Below are 19,581 nucleotides of genomic sequence, written 5' to 3' on the forward strand. Positions count from 1 at the left end.
GAATGTTAAGAAACTATAGTCATTTTAGGTGATCTGCAGAAGTACAGTTTAAAAAAAGACTGTTTCAACAGGAGATTGTGCAAATGAGCAAGTCTGCTGGGAAATAGGGCAAGGAAATCCCTTGACATATTTTGCGTGAATGCAGTGGAAGCACACTACTGCTTTCCATCTGTGTACTGTAGTCAGCAACAAGAGGTATTGATTTTTAAAATTAGTTAGGCTCGTTTGTCAATTTTTCAGAGGACTTTACACCCCAGTGGAATTGGACAAACATTGGTGTAATGGATACCTTTATGTAGGCTACCGAACAGATATGAGACGCAGATAAAACTATCCTTTCATGTCAAATGGCAGCTAAGATTTTGGCAAACAGAAGTCAAGCTAATATCTCTTTTCTGGGTTCTTTGAAGTCTTAATTTTCCCATCACCATTTGACCTAAAGCAACTTATTTTTAATGTAACTCTTTTTAACCCTGGTAAGGCTCAGTCCTCATTTAAAAGGAATGGAATAATATTTCATCCATGGTCTAAAAACATATATATTGCAGATACTTTGTTCTGTCTTGCTTTGCCAATAGCCATCAGAGCTCACTTCCATTCAGCAAAAAGCAAATCCATTTTCTCACAGTAGGAATGGACTTCCTATAATGTGGTTAAAAATGGGTTTGTTTGTGATTTTTAAGCCTATTCTATCACCATAAAACATCCCAGCTGAGGGCATGCTAGGTTTGAAGGGAGCTGTAAATCATGTATATGTGCTCACAGGTATAGGAGGAGTACATTTCTACATACAGTGAAATTCCAGATGGTAGCACATTAGAAAAGGTTGGGGAGAAAGAACAAGTAAAGGTTGGGGGAAATTAGAGCTGATTCACATCATCATTCAAGGCAGACAGCTATGTTGGATATAAAATATCGGAGAAACTGTCACGGTTTCATCATCTCAGCAGTTTCTCTAACAAATAAGTAAACATAGACTTGTTTGTGTCAGTAGGCTTATATTTTTGTCTTAGTGGTAGCAGCAGCATCACAGTTTTGATCCCAGACTCAAATCCAAGTTCCAGTTCCAATATACGGTAGCTGCCCACAGTCTTGACCAAGCTAAATTAAATTTCCAAATCTTTAATTGATAAACATTTGCTCGGGGGCAAGTTTTACTGACGTTTGTTAAGAGAAAAGCCATGATTTTAAAAAAGCACATTTGCAGCTTATGGATATTGCTTAGTTTGAATGTTTGAATCATGTCTCCTGAGACATGAGAGGGAGATTAGTGTCTGTCAAAAGGTTGTATTTTCGTTTCATGCAGATAATATTGTTCTTAATAGTATTACAAATTTCACTGCATGTTTGCCTGTAAAATTGTTTTCCTTTATTGTAAACCTTGAAAGCTGGTTATTCTTAAATATTGCTAGCTGGTTGTAATTTAGTTTTGGATGTTAGCATGAACTCTAATTATGATGAAACTTAATTACTCAATCACTGGTTTTCTGCAACAAATTTGTGCTTATTTTCACCACCAGACCTACCAACAGGGAGTTACATCCAGGAGGACCTATCCCGGTGTTCCTCCCTGTGTGATGAGGGCAAGGATTGCTGTGACATGATGGCCAGCTGTAAGTGTGGTACCCACACCGGACAGTACGACTGCATCTGTGAGAAGGGATACTACGGCAAGGGTCTGAAGCACGAGTGCACAGGTAGGTAAATCTACCGGTCTCTGACTGCGACATTCATACCAAAATGTTTTCCATTTTCAGACCATTTCTTCTGTCATTCTTCTTTTGCCTGTTTTTGGTTGTAACGGAGAACAGGTGAGGGTGAAGAGGGATCAAATCAAGACCAAACTGGTCTGGTTAACCCCAGCCTCTAGGGATTTTAGTATTGATAGGTTCTTTAGTGCAATTCAAATGTATTTATGAAGCCTGAACTTCTCATTTTGTAACAGTGCAACAGGAAACAACACTCTCCAATTATTTTTACCTCCACCTTCCTCCCTCCCTGTTGGATGGAGTAAAGGGGAGTCAGGTTTCGTCTAAACCGGGTCAGTTATGGTTGAGGTGCAAACACACCCTCCATTTCTGCTACCTATATGACCCCTTCTCTTTTCCAATGGTTATAATCAGTCTGACAGAAAGGTACCCTCAATCCTTGTGGTTTTTGGTATAACAATGGCCACCAGTGGGCTCTACATGGACACACTTTATCAGTGTATTATTTTACTTAGTACCCCTACACATAGCCTATTCTAAAATGTCCAAACGCTAACACTCAGTAGTTTAATCTAACCTCTCCAACAACCCCGCACCATTCCAAACACTTTGTGAAGTGCCTTGGTATGACATGTGTTGTGAATTGGCGCTATATAAATAAAACTGAATTGAATTAATTGAACATTACAACCACAAACACCAATGTATTTTGTTGGTTTTTTATGTGATAGACAAAGTGTATAGTTGCTGAATTAGAAGACAAGAATGTGTAGTTTTCATATCATTTTACGACATCTAAACATCTAAAATGTTTTTTATGAATTTGTATTCAGCCCTCCTGAGTCAATACATTGCACTTGCAGCTCAAATTGCAAAGCATTGCCTCATGAGGGTGTCAATATTTTGAGGGTGTTGAGTTAGGGGTGTGTTTACCACGTTTGTACTACCAGAGATTGTAATTTGTTCTGTTAATTTTTGAAAAAAAGCTCAAGATCGCTCAGATTGGATGAAGAGGATTTGTGCAATCCTGAACTTTGACTGGGCCATTCTAACACATGAATATGCTTAGATCCCAACATCTCTATGAGACGTCTGGCTGTCTGTTTAGGCTCCTTGTCCTGCTGGATCGTGAACGTCCAACCTAGTCTAAAGTCTTTTGCACTCTGTAACAGTTTTCTTTCCAGGGTTGTCCGGTATTTAGCTCCAACCATCTTTCCATCAACTCTAAATAGCTTCTGTATCGCTGCTAAAAAAAGAATGCTCACAGCATAATGCTGCCCCCACCGTTCCCTACTGTTTTGTAAAAAAAGTTAACTTTGTTCCCATCTGACCAGAGCACCTTGTTCCTCATGTCTGTCCCCTACAAGGCTTGTGGCAAACTAAACGGCCCCTTGTTCACAAACCCCAGATTTGTGAAATATATGACTAACAGCTGCCGTGTTAACAAATTCTCCCTTATGAGCTTTGAACTTGCAGCTCCTCCAGAGTTCTCATAGGCCTCTTGGCTGAATTTCTGATTAAGGCGTTTCTTGCCCAGCATTTCCATATGTCTTTGTAGGAATGGGATTAAGCCATACTCTTTCCATTTTCAGATGATTGACTATACATGGCCCCACGAGATACACAAAACTTTAGATATCATTTTGTGACCTTTTCTTTTCCTTTCTCTTCACAATCATGTGTTTCTTTGTGGTGGTCTAACACTGAAAATCCCAATAAAATACTCTGAAGTTTATAATTGTAATATTACGAAATGTAAAAAAGTCAAGAGGTATAAATACTTTTGCATGGTACCACAAATCCGAACACTGAGTACCTACAATTATATTATATTGGACACCTTTTAATGTATCAAATTCAATTCAAATTCAAAAATATTCATCCTAAATGGAAATTAAATTATGTTGTAGCTTTTATACAGGTGTTTTCAAAGAGCTGTTGTAGGCCTCCACCTGAGTCTTCTGGAGTTTCTGACAAAGCAACTCAGGTTGAATTGTATTAAATGCACTGGATAAATCAAAAAACATGATCCTCATAGTGTTGCTGGGTTTGTTGAAGCAGGTGTATGATGGCATCTTCAACTCCAACTCCACAGCAATAAGGAAACTGAAGGAGGTCCTAATAGTTAATTGTTTGCTTACTCAGGTGGGCCAACAGGAGTCTCTGTAGGACCTTCATGATGTGGGATGTCAGGGCAACAGGTCTATACTCATTAAGGACTGATGGGTGAGTTTTCATTGGTACCAGAACAAGACAGGACGTCTTCCACAACACTGGAAGACCAAGTCGGGGCTCCACGAAGGGCGTGACCTGAGAAACGTGGAACGTGGGGTGAATCCTCATGGAGTTGGGTAATCTCAGTCGTACAGCGACAGGGTTGATGATCTTGGAGATTGGGAAAGGTCCAACAAATCGGGGTGCCAATTTCCGGGATTCTACCCTTAATGGGAGGTCCTTGGCGGAGAGCCAAACTTTCTGCCCCACCTGGTACTTAGGGGCAGGAATCTGTCTCCGGTTGGCCGTTCTTGACTGAACCAGTGACATTCTGATCATTGACCTCCTGGCCCTTCTCCATATTCTTTGACACCTTAGGGCAGCCGCTTGGGTGGATGGAACATTAGCTTCTCTCTCCTGAACTGAAAACATGGGTGGCTGGAAACCAAACACAACATGAAAAGGAGACAAACCAGTGGCACTTGATTGCATAGAGTTCATGGTGTATTCAACCCAGGGCAAATTTTGTGACCACTTGGTCGGGTCAGACTCACATAATATACAAAGTTTAGTTTCAGCTTCTTGGTTGGCTCTCTCAGTTTGGCCATCAGACTGAGGATGAAACCCTGAGGAAAGACTAACAGAAATTCCCAACAACGAACAAATCTCCTTCCAGAAACGTGACACAAATTGGGGTCCTCTATCAGAAACAATGTCATTAGGGATTCCATGGAGCCTGAAAACGTCTCGGGTCAATATCTCACCCATCTCCTTTGCAGATGGAAGCTTCTCCAAGGGCACCAGATGAACCATCTTAGAAAATCTGTCAATTATGGTTAGTAGTACAGAGTGACCATTAGAAACCGGTAGACCTGTCACAAAATCCATCGCAATGTGCGACCATGGGCGAGGGGGAATGGGCAATGGGTGCAACAACCCCACAGGGGGGCGATGAGAAGGCTTGGCTCGACAACATTGAGTGCATTCAGAAACAAAGTCTTTGACATCCTTGACCAGCGATGGCCACCAAAACTGAGACCGAACTGTCTGAATCGTTCTGCTGATTCCAGGATGACAAACGAGGCGAGAGCAATGACAAGACTCCAATACCTTTGGCACAAGGCGTTCAGGAACAAAACAGCGGTCCGGTGGACATGATGGTGGGATAGGCAGATCCCTAATGGCCTTCTGGACCTCTCTTTCCACCTCAACCCGGGATACAGACAACCTGACGGTTTCAGGAAGGATAAACTCCTCTTCACCCGCAGAATGAGATTCTGCGGGCTCTTGAATCCGGGATAGGGCGTCAGGTTTGCCATTTTTACTCCCTGGCCTGTAAGATAGGGAGAAATTAAAACAACCAAAAAACACCACCTTGCCTGCCTGGGGTTCAGCCGTTTCGCTGATTTCAGGTACTCCAAGTTTTTATGGTCAGTCCACACCATAAACGGCTCCTTAGTCCCCTCCAGCCAATGTCTCCACTCTGTCAATGCCAACTTGACGGCCAGTAACTCTCTGTTTCCCACGTCGTAATTCCGCTCAGCCCGAGACAGAATCCTTGAGAAAAAGGCACATGGGTGAACACGATCATTATCACCTCTTTGGCTTAATACGGCTCCGACCTCAGTGCTTGAGGCATCCACCTCCACGATAAACTGTCTCTCTGGGTCAGGAGACTGTAACGCTGGAGCTGACGTGAAGAGCTCCTTCAACTTATTGAAGGCCTTCTCTACATCCTTATTCCACAAAAAGTTTGTCTTGGAAGAGGTAAGAGCGTTCAGGGGAGTAGCAGCCAGACTGTAATTTCTAATAAACCTTCTATAGAAGTTTGCGAAGCCCAGAAATCTTTGAAGCTGCTTGCGATCAGTTGGAACAGGCCATTCCAAAACGGCCTTTACTTTGGAGGGATCGATAAGCACTTAATCTGGGGAAATGATGAAGCCCAAAAAGGAAGTGGAAGTTATGTGGAACTCATATTTCTCTGCCTTGACGAACAACTGGTTTTGGAGAAGACGCAGGAGAACAGCTCTGACATGTTTTCTGTGGGTTTCCAGATCTTGAGAATAAATCAGTATGTCATCAAGATAAATAAATACGAATTGACCCACCATGTCTCTTAGAACGTCATTGACCAATGACTGAAAAACTGCAGGAGTGTTAGTAAGTCCAAATGGCATGACCTTGTATTCATAATGGCCTGTAGGCGTGTTGAAAGCCGTTTTCCACTCATCTCCTTCTCTGATTCGGACCAGATGATATGCATTCCTTAGATCCAGCTTAGAAAATATCTTGGCTCCCTGGATCTGGTCAAAAGCTGTGTTCATGAGTGGTAAGGGATATCTATTTTGAACTGTTATCTCATTAAGGTCTCTATAATCAATGCATGGTCTCAACGAACCATCCTTCTTCCCAACAAAAAAGAAACCAGCACCTGCAGGAGAGGACGAAGGTTGAATGTGCCCTGCCTTTAATGCCTCATCAACATAATTCTTCATGGCCCTGTGCTCTGGACCAGACAATGAATAGGTTCTGCCTTTAGGGGGTGATGTGCCAGGAAGCAAATCAATAGCACAATCATAAGGTCTGTGGGGTGGCAGAGCAAAGCAAGGTCAAGAACTATGATCAGACAGGAATGAACACTGGATATCTACTCACACAAATGGCTTTCAAAAATCTGGCACCGTCTGCTTGTCAGAGTCGGTATATATCAGGGAAGACACAGGTGCTTGGCATGCCACAGATAGCACTACATTGCAGCAGCCACCAGCATCTAATCTGCTGATTGCAGCCAGGGAGACAGGGTAGAGCAGACGTGCCAGAATCATAACACCCCAATGTCACGGTGATGCATCATAACAAATGTCCAGAAGTATAAAAGCATCAGCAAAAATGCCTCCAGCTGCACAGCATCCAACACCGGTGAGGACATCCATCCAAAAAATCAATCTCTATCCACCACAAGAGGAACTGGAGTTCCCAAAAAGAACCAATCAGAATGAAAAGCAACAGAGCCACTCCAACCCGCTGCCACCCTGAGCAGCACAATTCTAGATTGACCTATCTATTTATCTATGGACACATAGATAAAACCTTGCTAGAGAGAATCCCCCACACTTTTTACACAAAGAAAATTATCTTATGGAAAAAGGTATTGCTTCAGCAAACGTATTTGACCTAAAGTCTTTGACATCAGGCCTTATGTTGCTGCAGGGTTTACTGAAAGTGGATGTTAAATAAGCAGCCTATCTGCTTGAATCAGTATGAGGTGTCCACAGATCAGATTATGTTTAACAAATCCAGTAATGTACTGACAGGGCTGGAGAAACCATATGATGATGTTTTGGGGTTTTTGATGTTCCAGGCCACATTCCCTCTGCTCACCTTTGACTCTGTGATTCCCAGCAAGGCCCATCACATTTTGTTCTTCTACACTCAGCTTCCTGCTTTAAATCGCAGTTTACACAATAACTTTTTGTTTTCCAAATGCACCGAAAAAGGTGGCTGCCATTTTAAAACATTTATTGCTTCACGTCCCACCTAGATTTTATAGGGACCCATTTGTGAACCAAAGTATCTGTTTCATGTGTTGCCAAAGTGCTCTGGCTTTTAGGCCTGTGCTCCTTGCTATTTATAGTGCCAATGTTCAGGGACATCATATTTTAGATAAAAGTCATTCATTGTTATAGTAGAGACTAGTGTGTGTAGTTGTGTCAAGAAAAATACAACTTTTAACAGATTTAAGTAAAAGTTTAATTAAAGGAGGGAGAAATTTATCTTTTCACATTGTAAGGATAATCATTGCCTCTAATTCTGTCAACTTTCCTGGATTTTTGTCAGAATTTCTTCTTAATCTCCTTTATTTTGTGTACAAATAATCTCTTTTTTTTGTTTTCCTTTCCAGAAAATGTTATTAATCATTTAAATTTGATGGTTTTAGACAAAATTAAGTTGAATACTTGTCTTTCATCTTTTTACCATGCTAGCTATTAGGATGAAGGCTACAATCTAAAAATACCGTTTCACCAAAAATACCTTGAAAGTACCTAATATGGATCACTTACAATAATTCAACACTGCAGGGAATGCAGTTAAAACATTTGGTATATTTGGTGTAAAGTTTTCACACGATTTGCATTCTGTAAGTTCATTTTTTGGTTTGGTAATCTTCACTTTTCCCAGTGTAATGTTATAGTCTGACACAGGCGGTCTCTGTCCTGTGATTTTAAGGTTAAGGCCTAATGCGGTATTTTCACTGAATGTGCAATCAGCAAACTCACAAAGGATTACAGTGTCTGTGAGTTTTGGAGAACAGAACCGCTAATAGATGGACTGGCTGCTCTCTGTGTCTGTGTTTATAGAAACTAACTGCTGCATTAAGCCTCAGTCATTTAGTCAGCTCACCCATCTTGCTAAATAGACGTGTGTGTGGGGGGGGATAACAACTTCCCATTATCCTCTCCTGCCTGTGTCTTCTCCTCAGACACAGAAATATAGTAAGTAATCCTGAAACAAATCTGAAATATTCTGTGTTTGCATCGTCCATTTTTATTTTTACTTAGTTGTCTTCGACTTTAAAGTTAGACAGGAACGTTTTACTTTATTAGAAGCAAAAAACCTTGTTGGTATGTAAAGTAAGTACAAATGAAAGCAGCACATGGAGATGGACTCCCAAAATTAAGTTCAAAGAAAAGAGCATCTGGGACATCATGCCAAAGAACAGACTTCCATATTTCTCATCAGATGTTGTCAGGACTGGAGCCTCCGCAATTTATTAATGTGTTTTTATGGCTTAATTAATGTCAGGCTTCAGAGTTGGCCCAGATGAAGTGAGGAAGGAAGGACGCAATGATGCACTTTAACCACAACCCAGGGATACTTCATCTGGCTTTTTCCCAATCAGCCATCTAGCAGATCTCATGGGAGGGGAGAAGGTTATTTTGTTGCTTGATAGTCTATAACTGCTTTCATGTTACAGAACTGACATACACCCTCAACCCCAGCCAGTTTTGATGTATGTGTCTCTATAGATACTATTTGGAAACATTGGCAAGCCAAGACACATTAAACTGTGAGCTTTGGTTTCATGAACTGATCTGAATCACCCTCATATATATGTTTTAAATACAGAATTTATGACGTCTCACATAAGTTGTAAGACTCTCAGAAATAAAAATGCTCCAAAACCAATTTGATTCGCAGGAGTACGTAATAAAGAAAGACGCAAAATAATTTGGCAGACTCCTGCAAAGTTTTTAACATTGCTTAAATAATTGGCTATGCGCAATAATTGCTAAATTCATTAATGATGTAACCATAGTACATCCCTAATAGTTGCTTGATTAGACGAAAGTGCAAATGTTGAAATAAAATGTGTAAATTACTCTGACATGCAAAAGCTTGATGGTTACTGTGGTATCATAAAATTGTATAGTTGCTGCTGTCTTTTCTGATTGGTTGTATGACTTTTAGACTTTTTGCACTTTGATTTAGAACATTTCAGAGACTTTGACACACCTAGGAGTAACTGGTCCAAACTACAAGCCTGTCAGTGGATTTCTATTATTACTGGCTGAAGGGCTCAGTTGGAAACACTATCTGAATCCCAACACCGCACAGCAGTGCTGTTTATGAATCTGTCGACAGCCAAGGGAAACAGCCTCTTTCACAAAACACGACTGGAATCCCAGCAGATAGAAACGAGCGATGACCCCAGTTCCTGCATAGTTTGGCTCTAGCCAGATCAGACAATGTTGTTTCCCTCTGAATACCAAAAGCGAGCCCTTAATATCTGTATCGCATGGAATCAGCAGAGGAATGGGGGAAGTGGGTAAACAGAGTAGGAGGACTGCAGAAGGGCAACATGTTTTCCTCCTGTCACACAGTCTGACTTATCAGCCTCTTCTGTAGCTGTAGAGAATGACAGGAGCTCTGGACTTTGTTAGCAAGGTTCAGCAAAGGCTTGTTCTCCTGGAGATGAACAGAGACAGGGAATGAAAGGGAGAGATAAGCACATGTCAGCTCTATGATGTCCAGATGTTATACACCTCACCTTTCTATTAACTGACTTTAAAATTGACCTGTTTTTACTGTTTTTTCAAAGACCTCAATAAATATACTGTAATTTTAGTTGTTCTCTTATACCTGCATTTTACAACCATGTTGTCACCTGTTAACATTTTACCCTCCAGTTTATGAAAGCCAGGGTTAGGCAACCTCAATATAGTGAAACTTACTGATCCAGGTCCTTGGTCTGTGCTGTCTTCAGTGATCTAGTTGTGTTCCTGCTGCATCACAACTAATTTAAAGAAGTGAAATATCTTCAAAAGGTCTGGCTCATCACAGGAAAAGTGTCAGGGGATGATTTAAAACTTTTGCACAATATATTCTGGCTTGCCAAAAACTTGTTTTGGTAGATGTTAAAGAAAAACGCATTAAATGCAAAAAACATACAATTCAATCACTTTTGAAATTAAAAGCTGGTTCTAATTGTGAAATATGATTTGCCAGAAATCACTTCAGAACATGAATTCTGCTCAGATAATTAGTTGATGCTTTCAGGATGAGCCTAAATAAAAGGTTGTGTTTGTAAACATTTTTTAAGGTTTGAGGTCACTGGTATTTTCTTCTGGGTATATTATGTTTCCCTGAATCCCTGATGGATGCGGGTAATTTGGAAATTAAAAGAGATACTTGGATTATTTATCTTTTTTCAGGATATTGACTGCTGACTGGAATGTCGTTATTGCAGCCAAACGAATCTTTGCCAATGATACTAAATAACAAAATGTTTATATTAGACAACCCTCTTGATCCCTTGAGTAGACGCGTGGCAGCATTAAGCTTTGGCTTGACCCCGCACATAACAGCATTCGTCTTTATGGATGGCCTCGACTGTTTGTGATCTGGGACAGGACGCACTCATTGAATCTGTTCTGCAAATATGTGTTTCCTAATGAGAGTACAGTCTTCTACTCTTTTTAAACTATTACTTGGCTGTAATTTTCAGTGTGTAGTCAAAACAAAATCAGAAAACCACAAAGGATGCATGTTTTTATAAAGGAATGTGTCCAATCTCCACATGTCACAAGTTATCGCAGTTCCAGACACAAGTCGCTTTGTACTGTCTCACTAATGCTTGCTTACACAGTCATATGCTACGCAGATAACAACTCTACCGATAAGTGCCGCCACAAGATTTTGGTGTGCCTGCACACATTTGAATACGCCAACTTAAAGGATCTGACACATACTGCATAAAAGCAGTCAGTTTAGATCACCTGAGAAAATAAACATACAGAATCCCAAAACACCACACCAGAGATCTTCTAAAACTAGATTTAGTTTACCTGCACATTTTACCTTTTGAATAATTTTTAAAAGAAGGAAAATGAGCTAGCTTAAATGTGTGACTAAAATAAGAGAGAACCCATTATCTCATTTAAAGAACCTGGTATTTAGGCCAACGTAAATAAAGTACTAAAATATTACTAAATGAATCTGCTCAACTAAAAGTAAAGTCTATATAGAAATAATATATAGAATATATATATATTATAGAAATAATCTTCGAATGCAGTATTTGGAGAGTATAAAATGTTATCTTACCGCATATGTTCCTATGATGCTTAATCTTGTCCAATTAAAACACTGGTTGAGTGAACCTCAGGACAGCTGGCATTTAAACTCCTTTAACCCCTCCCTGTCTCCACTGTTGGACAGCAGTTCATTTTCTGGGCTACAATCATACATAAACATGACTCCTAAAGATGAACTTGTTTTAAATTCTATTGAAAAACTGTTTAGATGAGTTGCTTATATCTGTGCGAGCCAGCTCTCAACAGGACAACATTTTTCATCATCCATTTTCATCTACTTATCTGAGAACATTTTGTGGAGATAGCAAGTTAAGCAGGGAAACCTAGACTTTCCTCCCCACAGAAACACTCTACAGCTCATTCTGGGGGATTTCACTAGTTCCCACAGTTAGAAGATATAAAGCTCATCCGGTGAGTTCTTGATCTGCCCAGGGTCTCCTCCCAATGGGATGTCCCCAGAAAACGACTAACCCAACACAACTCACTCCTGTCCTTTGGTCAGGATCCAAATCTCATGCCCATATGAGGATCAGAATGTAGTTGGATTAGTAAATCCAAAGTCCTATTTTTCAGATCAGCTATTTCTTGACCATGTTGTACCGGAAGAGTGCCCATGTTGCAGCAGAAGTGTCCCAAATCCGTCTATCTATCTTACACCATGTACTGTTCACTTATTAGTGTGACTTTGACATGTCTAGTTGTTGGTTTGAGAGTTAAGGAAGAAATTGCTAGATGGGTATCAGTGTTAAAACTGTAGTTGGGCCTGGAAAACTGCAAAAGCACCCACTTCACAGTAAGAAAGTTAGGTGGCTTGAAGGCAAGCCCTGCCTGAAAACTCTTGTTCAGATGGGCATATGATTAGTCAGTAGACTCCCTTAGTGTGAACTCTAGTGGGCCACTGAGAACCCAGTTCCAGTTATATCCAAGGCAAAGGGCTGGGGCCTGACAGTAGGTCTGGCCAAACCAGTAATGATCTCTCTGCAGGTTGGCTTACAGAAGCTTTGTTAGGGCTTTTACATTCTTCAGATTGGATCTGCTTCTACCTTTGCTGTGGCCAAACCCAGTGGGGCTGACCCGAGGACCTTACTAAATCATCCAGTTAATGGTTGTGTTGACTACCTTGCTTATTGGAGTTGCTAGATGCGGTGTGATAGTTTGGTCTATTGGCTCATAGCAGGCCTGGACTTTCGGTTGGGTTTACCCATTTTTCTATCTAAGCTGGTTTTCTTTGGGTACTTTAGTTTCCACTCAAAGTCATAAAAAATTATACACTATTCCAAATACAAATACAATCCCTATTTTGAAACATTTGAAATCTGAAGGTGAGCCAAGTCAATTATAAAAGTCAAATAGAAAGTCTTAGTTACCCAAAGTTTGGCATGTGTCTAAAATTTTTGGCTTCTCTTTGTCCCTAAAGGTTTAAACTAGACTTTTCTTTGCTGAGTTGTTTATACTTAAATATTTTTCAAACTAAATTCATACCAGAAAAGGTTAATTTGGTAAAAAAGTTAAATAAACTCTAGTAAAGTCTTTCTGTTTTCTTTTTGTTCATAAAATGTATTTCCTCCGGCATTAAATAACCACTGCAGACTGCTTGCTTTTGTCCAATTCCTTATTCCTCTCTTTGTGGTGAGCCAAGGTTGCCCAACATGAACTGCTGCTCATTTTGGTCTCGGAGTCAAACCCCTGGGATTTCCTGACAACAAGCCGAGGAGGGTTTATATGCTCACACTCCCCATTAATTGCTATAACTGACCGGAGGCAGGTTTAGGTTGGTGTTTTTCTTTAGTGAAAACCAAGTGGAAAAAAGAAAGAGTATGGGCAGGTCTTTCAAACAGAGACATGCATCTTTGGATGGAAAGCGTTTGGTGGCTGAATGTTGTGAGTGTAGCTGTGTATCGGGACTGGAATGCAGAGAAATGTCTTCCTTCTAAATTTCTTCCGTGACAGCAGGGAGTTTTATGGTGAATAATTGAGCTTCTAGTGTTTGTAAAATAAAAGAGTTTGTTACTGAATTCCAACGTCATTATCAGAGAAAGCTGTACATTTTGAGGGGTGTATGCACACATTGGTCCTTATTTTTTCATTATGTTATAATCATTTAATGTAAAGTTTCTTTGGATGAACCTTTTGTCATTGCTGCTCTTTCTTCTTTTGATTTTGTGACAGAACCATGAACTTTCATTTGAACTTTTCACATTTTGTCATGTAACTAACACAAAGTACCATGTATTTTACTGGAATTTTATCCACGACACAAAGTAGCACATGATTGTGAAGTAAAAGGAAAATTATATATAGTTTTCAAAATGTCTTACAAATGAAAATTTGAAAAGTTTGGTGTGCATATGCATTCAGCTCCCTTGAGTCAAAACATTTTAAGAACCGTCTTTGGTTTGTTGTTTCCTCCTGCATGGCTCGTGGTAAGCTGCAACCGGGATTTCTTACAATTTTCTTTCAACCATGACTTTCTTCTTGTCACTCTTATATAGGTCAGTTTTTGTGGACTATTAGTCCTGTCAACAAATTATTCCAGCTGAGCTGTGGATCTCTGCAGTTCCTCCAGAGTCACTATGGGCCTATTGGCTGATCAATGCTCTCATTGCCCAGCATGTCAGTTTAGATGGACAGCTATGTCTAGGTAGGTTTGCGGTTGTGCCATACTCTATTTTCCATACTCTATTTGCCATATTCTATTTTCAGATGTTGGAATAAATAGTCCTCTGTCAGATGTTAAGTGTGTTAGACATTGTTTAAAAGCCCAATCCTGCTTTAAACATTTCAACATCTTTCTCCCTGACCTGTCTGCTGTATTCCTTTGTTTTCATGATGCTGTTTGTTCTCCAATGTTCTCTAGCAAACCTCTGAGGCCTTCACAGAACTGCTAGGTTTATACTCCACACAGATGGAGTCTGTCTATTATTAGGTGTGACCTCTGTCTGCAGGTGGTTGCACTGTTTTATTTAGGGGTATTAAAGTGAAGGGTGAATATAAATGCACGTCAGACTTTCAGACTTTTATTTGCAGAAAATATTAACAGTGTATCATTGTTGTTCTACTTCATAGTTACAAAGTTACTATTTTGTGTTGCTCTGTCACATGAAATGCAACAACATATATTGAAGTTTTTGATTGTAACGCAACAAAATGTGGAAAGGCTCAAGAGGTATGATCACACTCTACTGGTCACCTTTTTATTGTACATATTTTAGTTTTTGTCCAACTCCTTTCTTCAAATTTACCATCTCATATTGGCCAGTAAAAATCCTTAATTGTGATCTACTGCTGCAGGGTCTGTAGTCCAGGAATGCTGTAAGAAATCTTTTCTGTTAGTGAAAAACAAGAAGGCTGCAAAAAAATTAAGGAAACATAAAGAGAAACATAATCAGACCTTCCCCTGCAGGAAAGGATAAAAAACAAGAAGCCAAGAAGCTGTGCAGGAGTAAAGCCAAACCTCACTGTGTTACCACTCCTTTACAACCGTTACATCCCTCTTTATTTGTTCTTCCCTGCCAGGCTATCTTTATTTGCTCATGTCTTACACTGCCTTTGTCTTTCCTAACTCCCAACCTAACACCTCCATTGTTCCCAGGAAGTTCAAACCCTGCAAATAGCTGTTTCAAGTTACCAGGTGCTGCTCATGTACATCAGGTATTTACAGTATAAAGTAGATCTCAAAGAGATCACTGTAATTTATTGAAGACACAAGAATATATATTCAATGGGTTATTTTTGTCTTTCCCAACATTTTTCTGTTTTGTTAAACTGTCGGTACTTCTTTTTCACATTAATTACAGAAAGTTTAAAAGTATTTTTTCCCAAATGAATTGAAGGTGCAATAAATGTCTGTTTCAGTCATTTTAAGTTTGTTTCCAAGGCCTTTGTCCTGCTTAAGTTCAGCATGTTTGTCCTTCTACTTGATTCTCATCTGTCTGGATTTTTCTCATTGACCCTCTTATGCAGTCTTTTATCTTTCACTTTCTTTAACTTATGTTTGAGTGTTTTTGTGTGATCTTTGGTGTCTTTGGTGACGGGTGGTGGCGAAGAGGGACACAAACCCCGTTAAGGGTCAAAGGTTAATGTCAGCAGCTGTCGTTTTTCTAGAAGAGAAACATTTGCTTCGTTAATGCTGTCTTAAAATGTTGCTCTTGTTCAGATTTGTGGAAAAAACAGGACACCCCTGTTAAATATTCAGGATTTTTTTGAGTGTGCATATTAACTATTAAAAAAATCTTTATTGAGTTGGACTAAACAAAATGTTGTTTTGCTTGTTGAACAAAACATACCAACAAAAAATGCATTTACTTGCGAGAAAAGTAAGGGCACCCTACCCCCTTAATAACTAGTGTAACCGTTTTGTCAACAATGGCATGGAGAAATAATGTAAACACGGTAAATAGTTTTAAACAACAAAACACCATTAGAGATGTGGAAAAACCGGATTAAATACCATCTTGATAAACTGTTTTGCTGAAGAGATTAAAATCAACTTTGGCCCTACCACGTTACAAGAAAGAGATCAAATGAGAAAACAAAAGTCAGAGAGGGTGGAAGTGGGGAACCAGTGAAAACAAGGACCACAGAGTAGGTCATCATATGAAGAAATGTCAGACTTGCTCGGTTAATCAAGTGTATTTTCTAATCAGCTGGTTGCTATTCACCCTCTTAATTCTTATTGAATCAGTTATAGGCTAATTAGTTTTTTCATGCAGCTCTAGACTTTTGCCTTGTTAAATAATTCATGTGTTTAATTGTTTTTCTCACCCATATATTGCTTGTCTACATATGGACAAAGTAACCTAAGTCAAAACAGTAAGTGTTTGAGGAATTTGGTGAAATGGTGACATGTCTATTTAAAAGGCAATGAAAACAGCTCATCTTGTTTAAACATGTTGGTGTGAACCTTCCAAGTGTTATGCTGTGTTGTTCCAAGTGTATTGAAATCATACTGCATCCCCTCTATTACAGCCTTTCTCAGCACACTGACATCTGTAATCAGGCTCACCAGCTTGGAGACCAATCTGTGTTTGTACAGTCGGTTAGCGGTTTGCCTCAATCTTCCAGGGATTTTCAGCATCCCTGGAGCCTTTAATAAGCCAGCAGGGACATCTTGCTGTTCTAAGATGCATCTAGCAATTGTGGTGAAATCGTTCAGGAGGAGTACTAAATAATAAGCGGGAGAACAGAAGACTCTAGACTTTTACAGTTTCCTCCCAGGAGAGTTGCTTGCATCAAATACCAACACATATATTTTCGCTTTGTTACAGGGGGCTTGTGGAGGTCCCCTTTCCCCCAGATGCAGGCATCGTCTGATAAGAGATGTGCAGATTTCAGCACAGACCTCCTTTTTTTACCCTACAATACAGTTCGAGTGTACTAAAAAAATCACTGGGATTCCAGTGATTTGATTTAGACAAGATGGGGGAAGTTGTGTATCTCCTATTGTTGGAAGGATATAGACATACTGAATCTCTTGTCTTTGCTCATATAAAGAGTGTTGGGTTTTCGTGATTAACCAACACAAAATTATGCGTTTGCTGGAGCGATTCTGAAGTTCTGCAGCAAATTGTCAGGATTATCCTGTGTTTAGCTCCATTCATCCTCCCATCAACTCTGATCACCTTGCTTGTCCCTGCTGAAGAAAATTATCCTTGCAGCATGATACTGCCACCACCGTGTTTTACAGTAGATATGGTTTGTTCATTCGGGATGATGGGCAGTGTTTGTTTTCTACCACATAGTGTCCTGCCTGACAGTTTCAGTTGTGTGAGTTTACTTTGCATGCCACCATTGTATTTTTAATATTCCTAGGGAATAAAGATCCAACTTCACAAGGCTTCTTGTGGGAGAAGGCCTTTGACCACAAATGGCCGGACCTCTGGTCATGTTTGTCAACTCTTTTGCAGGATTAAAGGGTTCCCTTCATTTCTATGGTTTTGCTTTGAAGATGACAGACAGCTTTGGATGACCACAAACTTCAGAGGATCACGGCATTTGTTACTTTAGCCATCTGTTTTTCTTGTAAAGGCCAAAATATTGGCTTCTTGTCCTTGCCTCCTTTTATTTTTTATAAAATCTAAAAGGTATGGAGTGCCCGATAAAACATATATTTGTTTAAAACCTTAACAACACAGGTTTTAGTCAAATGTGAGAAACAAAGAGCCCAAGGGCTTGAATGAGTTTAAAGTCTCATCCTGGAGACCCTTTGATTCCAGGTAACAGGGGAGTTCCTGTCATTTAAAATAATGTCTCTATATTTACACCTGAGTCATTTTTGGCTGACCATAGTCATCCTTGCTGGAGTTGGGGTCACCTTTATGCGATTCAAAGTGAGTCGGCTTCATTTGAGTGTTTTATCATTGAGGTGATCCAGTTTTTGTGCCTACTTGCAGTCATTCCCTGTCAAAGTAGAATCAACAATTAACCTAATATGATGTCTTTGGAGTTTTACAGGGAATGAGAGATCTTTACTGTGAACTGTAAAACAAGTCCCTCTGAATATAAAGTGAAAGAATTATATTTTCATGGTCTCAGTATTTGAGAATATAAAGTGACTGTCTATATTCTTGCTATGCACGTAAGATTATTAAAGTTGTGCCTTCAACTGATAACTTAGCAATACAAGAATAAGTAAGTCAGATCAGAAAGTTCTCAGTTATACCAATACATTTTACTCAGCTAAATATTTTCTGTGCTTTTGTGCTTCCAAAAATGCAGAAATTGAGGTTCAGAATTTTGGACTGGAATAGCAGTGTCTTCAGTTTCATTCTCTTAGTTATAAAACACCACTTATTCATGGCCAAATTTAAATGAGGGGAGTAGTAAGAGTATGATTGTTGTATGTGTGTTTTAAAGCACTTGTTTGTGGATTAAGTTGGACTCTCTCTTTGCCTCTTTGTCATTGAGGCTGAGAAGGCAGATGGTCTCGCCCCCCCTCTGGACCTCCTCTCATGGTTTCCGTCTGGGTCTGTTTTTAGGTCTGGCTAATCGAACAACTCTCCCCCTCCTGGGAGATCCAGGAGATTCTCGTGTGATAGTAACTTTGGCTCCAAGAGTCAACGTATCTGCCAGTTTGCTTTGACTTGCTTTGTGTTAGAACAAAAGGACTTTAGCAGATGAATTTGTCTGAACTTGTGTTTTTCCCCCTAATTTTCTTTTCAGCTTCCTTTTTAATCCTGACAGTCTTTACTTTTTTCCAGTTTGTCGCAGTTTAATCAATTGAGCCTCAGATTAGATGTAATGTTCAGAGATTAAGTTAAAACTTAATTGAGTAATGAGGCCTGCTCAACAGAAAAACGTTTAAGAAAACATATATGTCTATGTATTAATTCACTTTGGTGTTTCAGTAAAATTTTATAGATTACAACATGGTCATTATAGCATGACTGTAAGTACTGGCTGCTAAGACAATACTTTTTAAGGTTCTTTATCCATTAATTATTGACTTGTTGTATTACAGCACATTAATGTAATGGATACAAAGAGCTCATAGGTGTGTGATAGGGAAAGGTCGCTTTTTTAATATCTAGCATGTATACAAACAACTATTTGTTGACCCAAAGTGCTGTACATAAGGTAAAGCAAATGCACAACAGTAAATTTTGGAAAAAGAAAATGGTAAATTTAGCAGAAGGAAAGAAAAATATTTGTCTGGTTGGACGGCAACTCAGAATACATTTTTGTTCTTTTTTTTTTGAGGCAGTAGTGGTCTTCGTTGCATTAATCAGACAAGAAATTGGCTTAGAGAGAAGGGGGCGCATGCAGCTAAAGTCAAAGGATCAGGAAATCAAACATCAAGAAATAATAGCCTTCAATATAAGGGTTGCAGACTCTACCAGTACACTGCACGCCACCACAAATAAGCATTAATTTAGAAGGAAATTGAAAAATAAATAAAAACAAATTCCAACTTTTGACCCCTGCTAATATGGAGAGCCAAAGCATTCAGTAATTAAGAAGCAGCAAACAAAAAAGCTTGTCCTACTCTTGTTTTTGTTTAATCTGTTTTGTTTTTAATTAAAGCTCCTAAAGTTTATTTCCCTGCATGATCTAATGTCTTTAAG

The 19,581-nt window shown here is 39.5% G+C and overlaps 1 protein-coding gene across 1 annotated transcript in view; it reads left to right on the plus strand.

The window, feature by feature from the left end:
- The window catches only part of svep1 (sushi, von Willebrand factor type A, EGF and pentraxin domain containing 1), a 124,562-nt gene that overhangs the window by 44,515 nt on the left and 60,466 nt on the right, over positions 1-19,581 (plus strand). The window contains exon 4 of the mRNA XM_047385542.1: positions 1,521-1,697. Coding sequence (XP_047241498.1) covers positions 1,521-1,697 — 177 coding nt within the window. The remainder of the gene's footprint in view (positions 1-1,520; positions 1,698-19,581) is intronic.

Source organism: Girardinichthys multiradiatus, chromosome 14, assembly GCF_021462225.1.
Source record: "Girardinichthys multiradiatus isolate DD_20200921_A chromosome 14, DD_fGirMul_XY1, whole genome shotgun sequence".
Lineage (NCBI taxonomy): Eukaryota > Metazoa > Chordata > Actinopteri > Cyprinodontiformes > Goodeidae > Girardinichthys > Girardinichthys multiradiatus.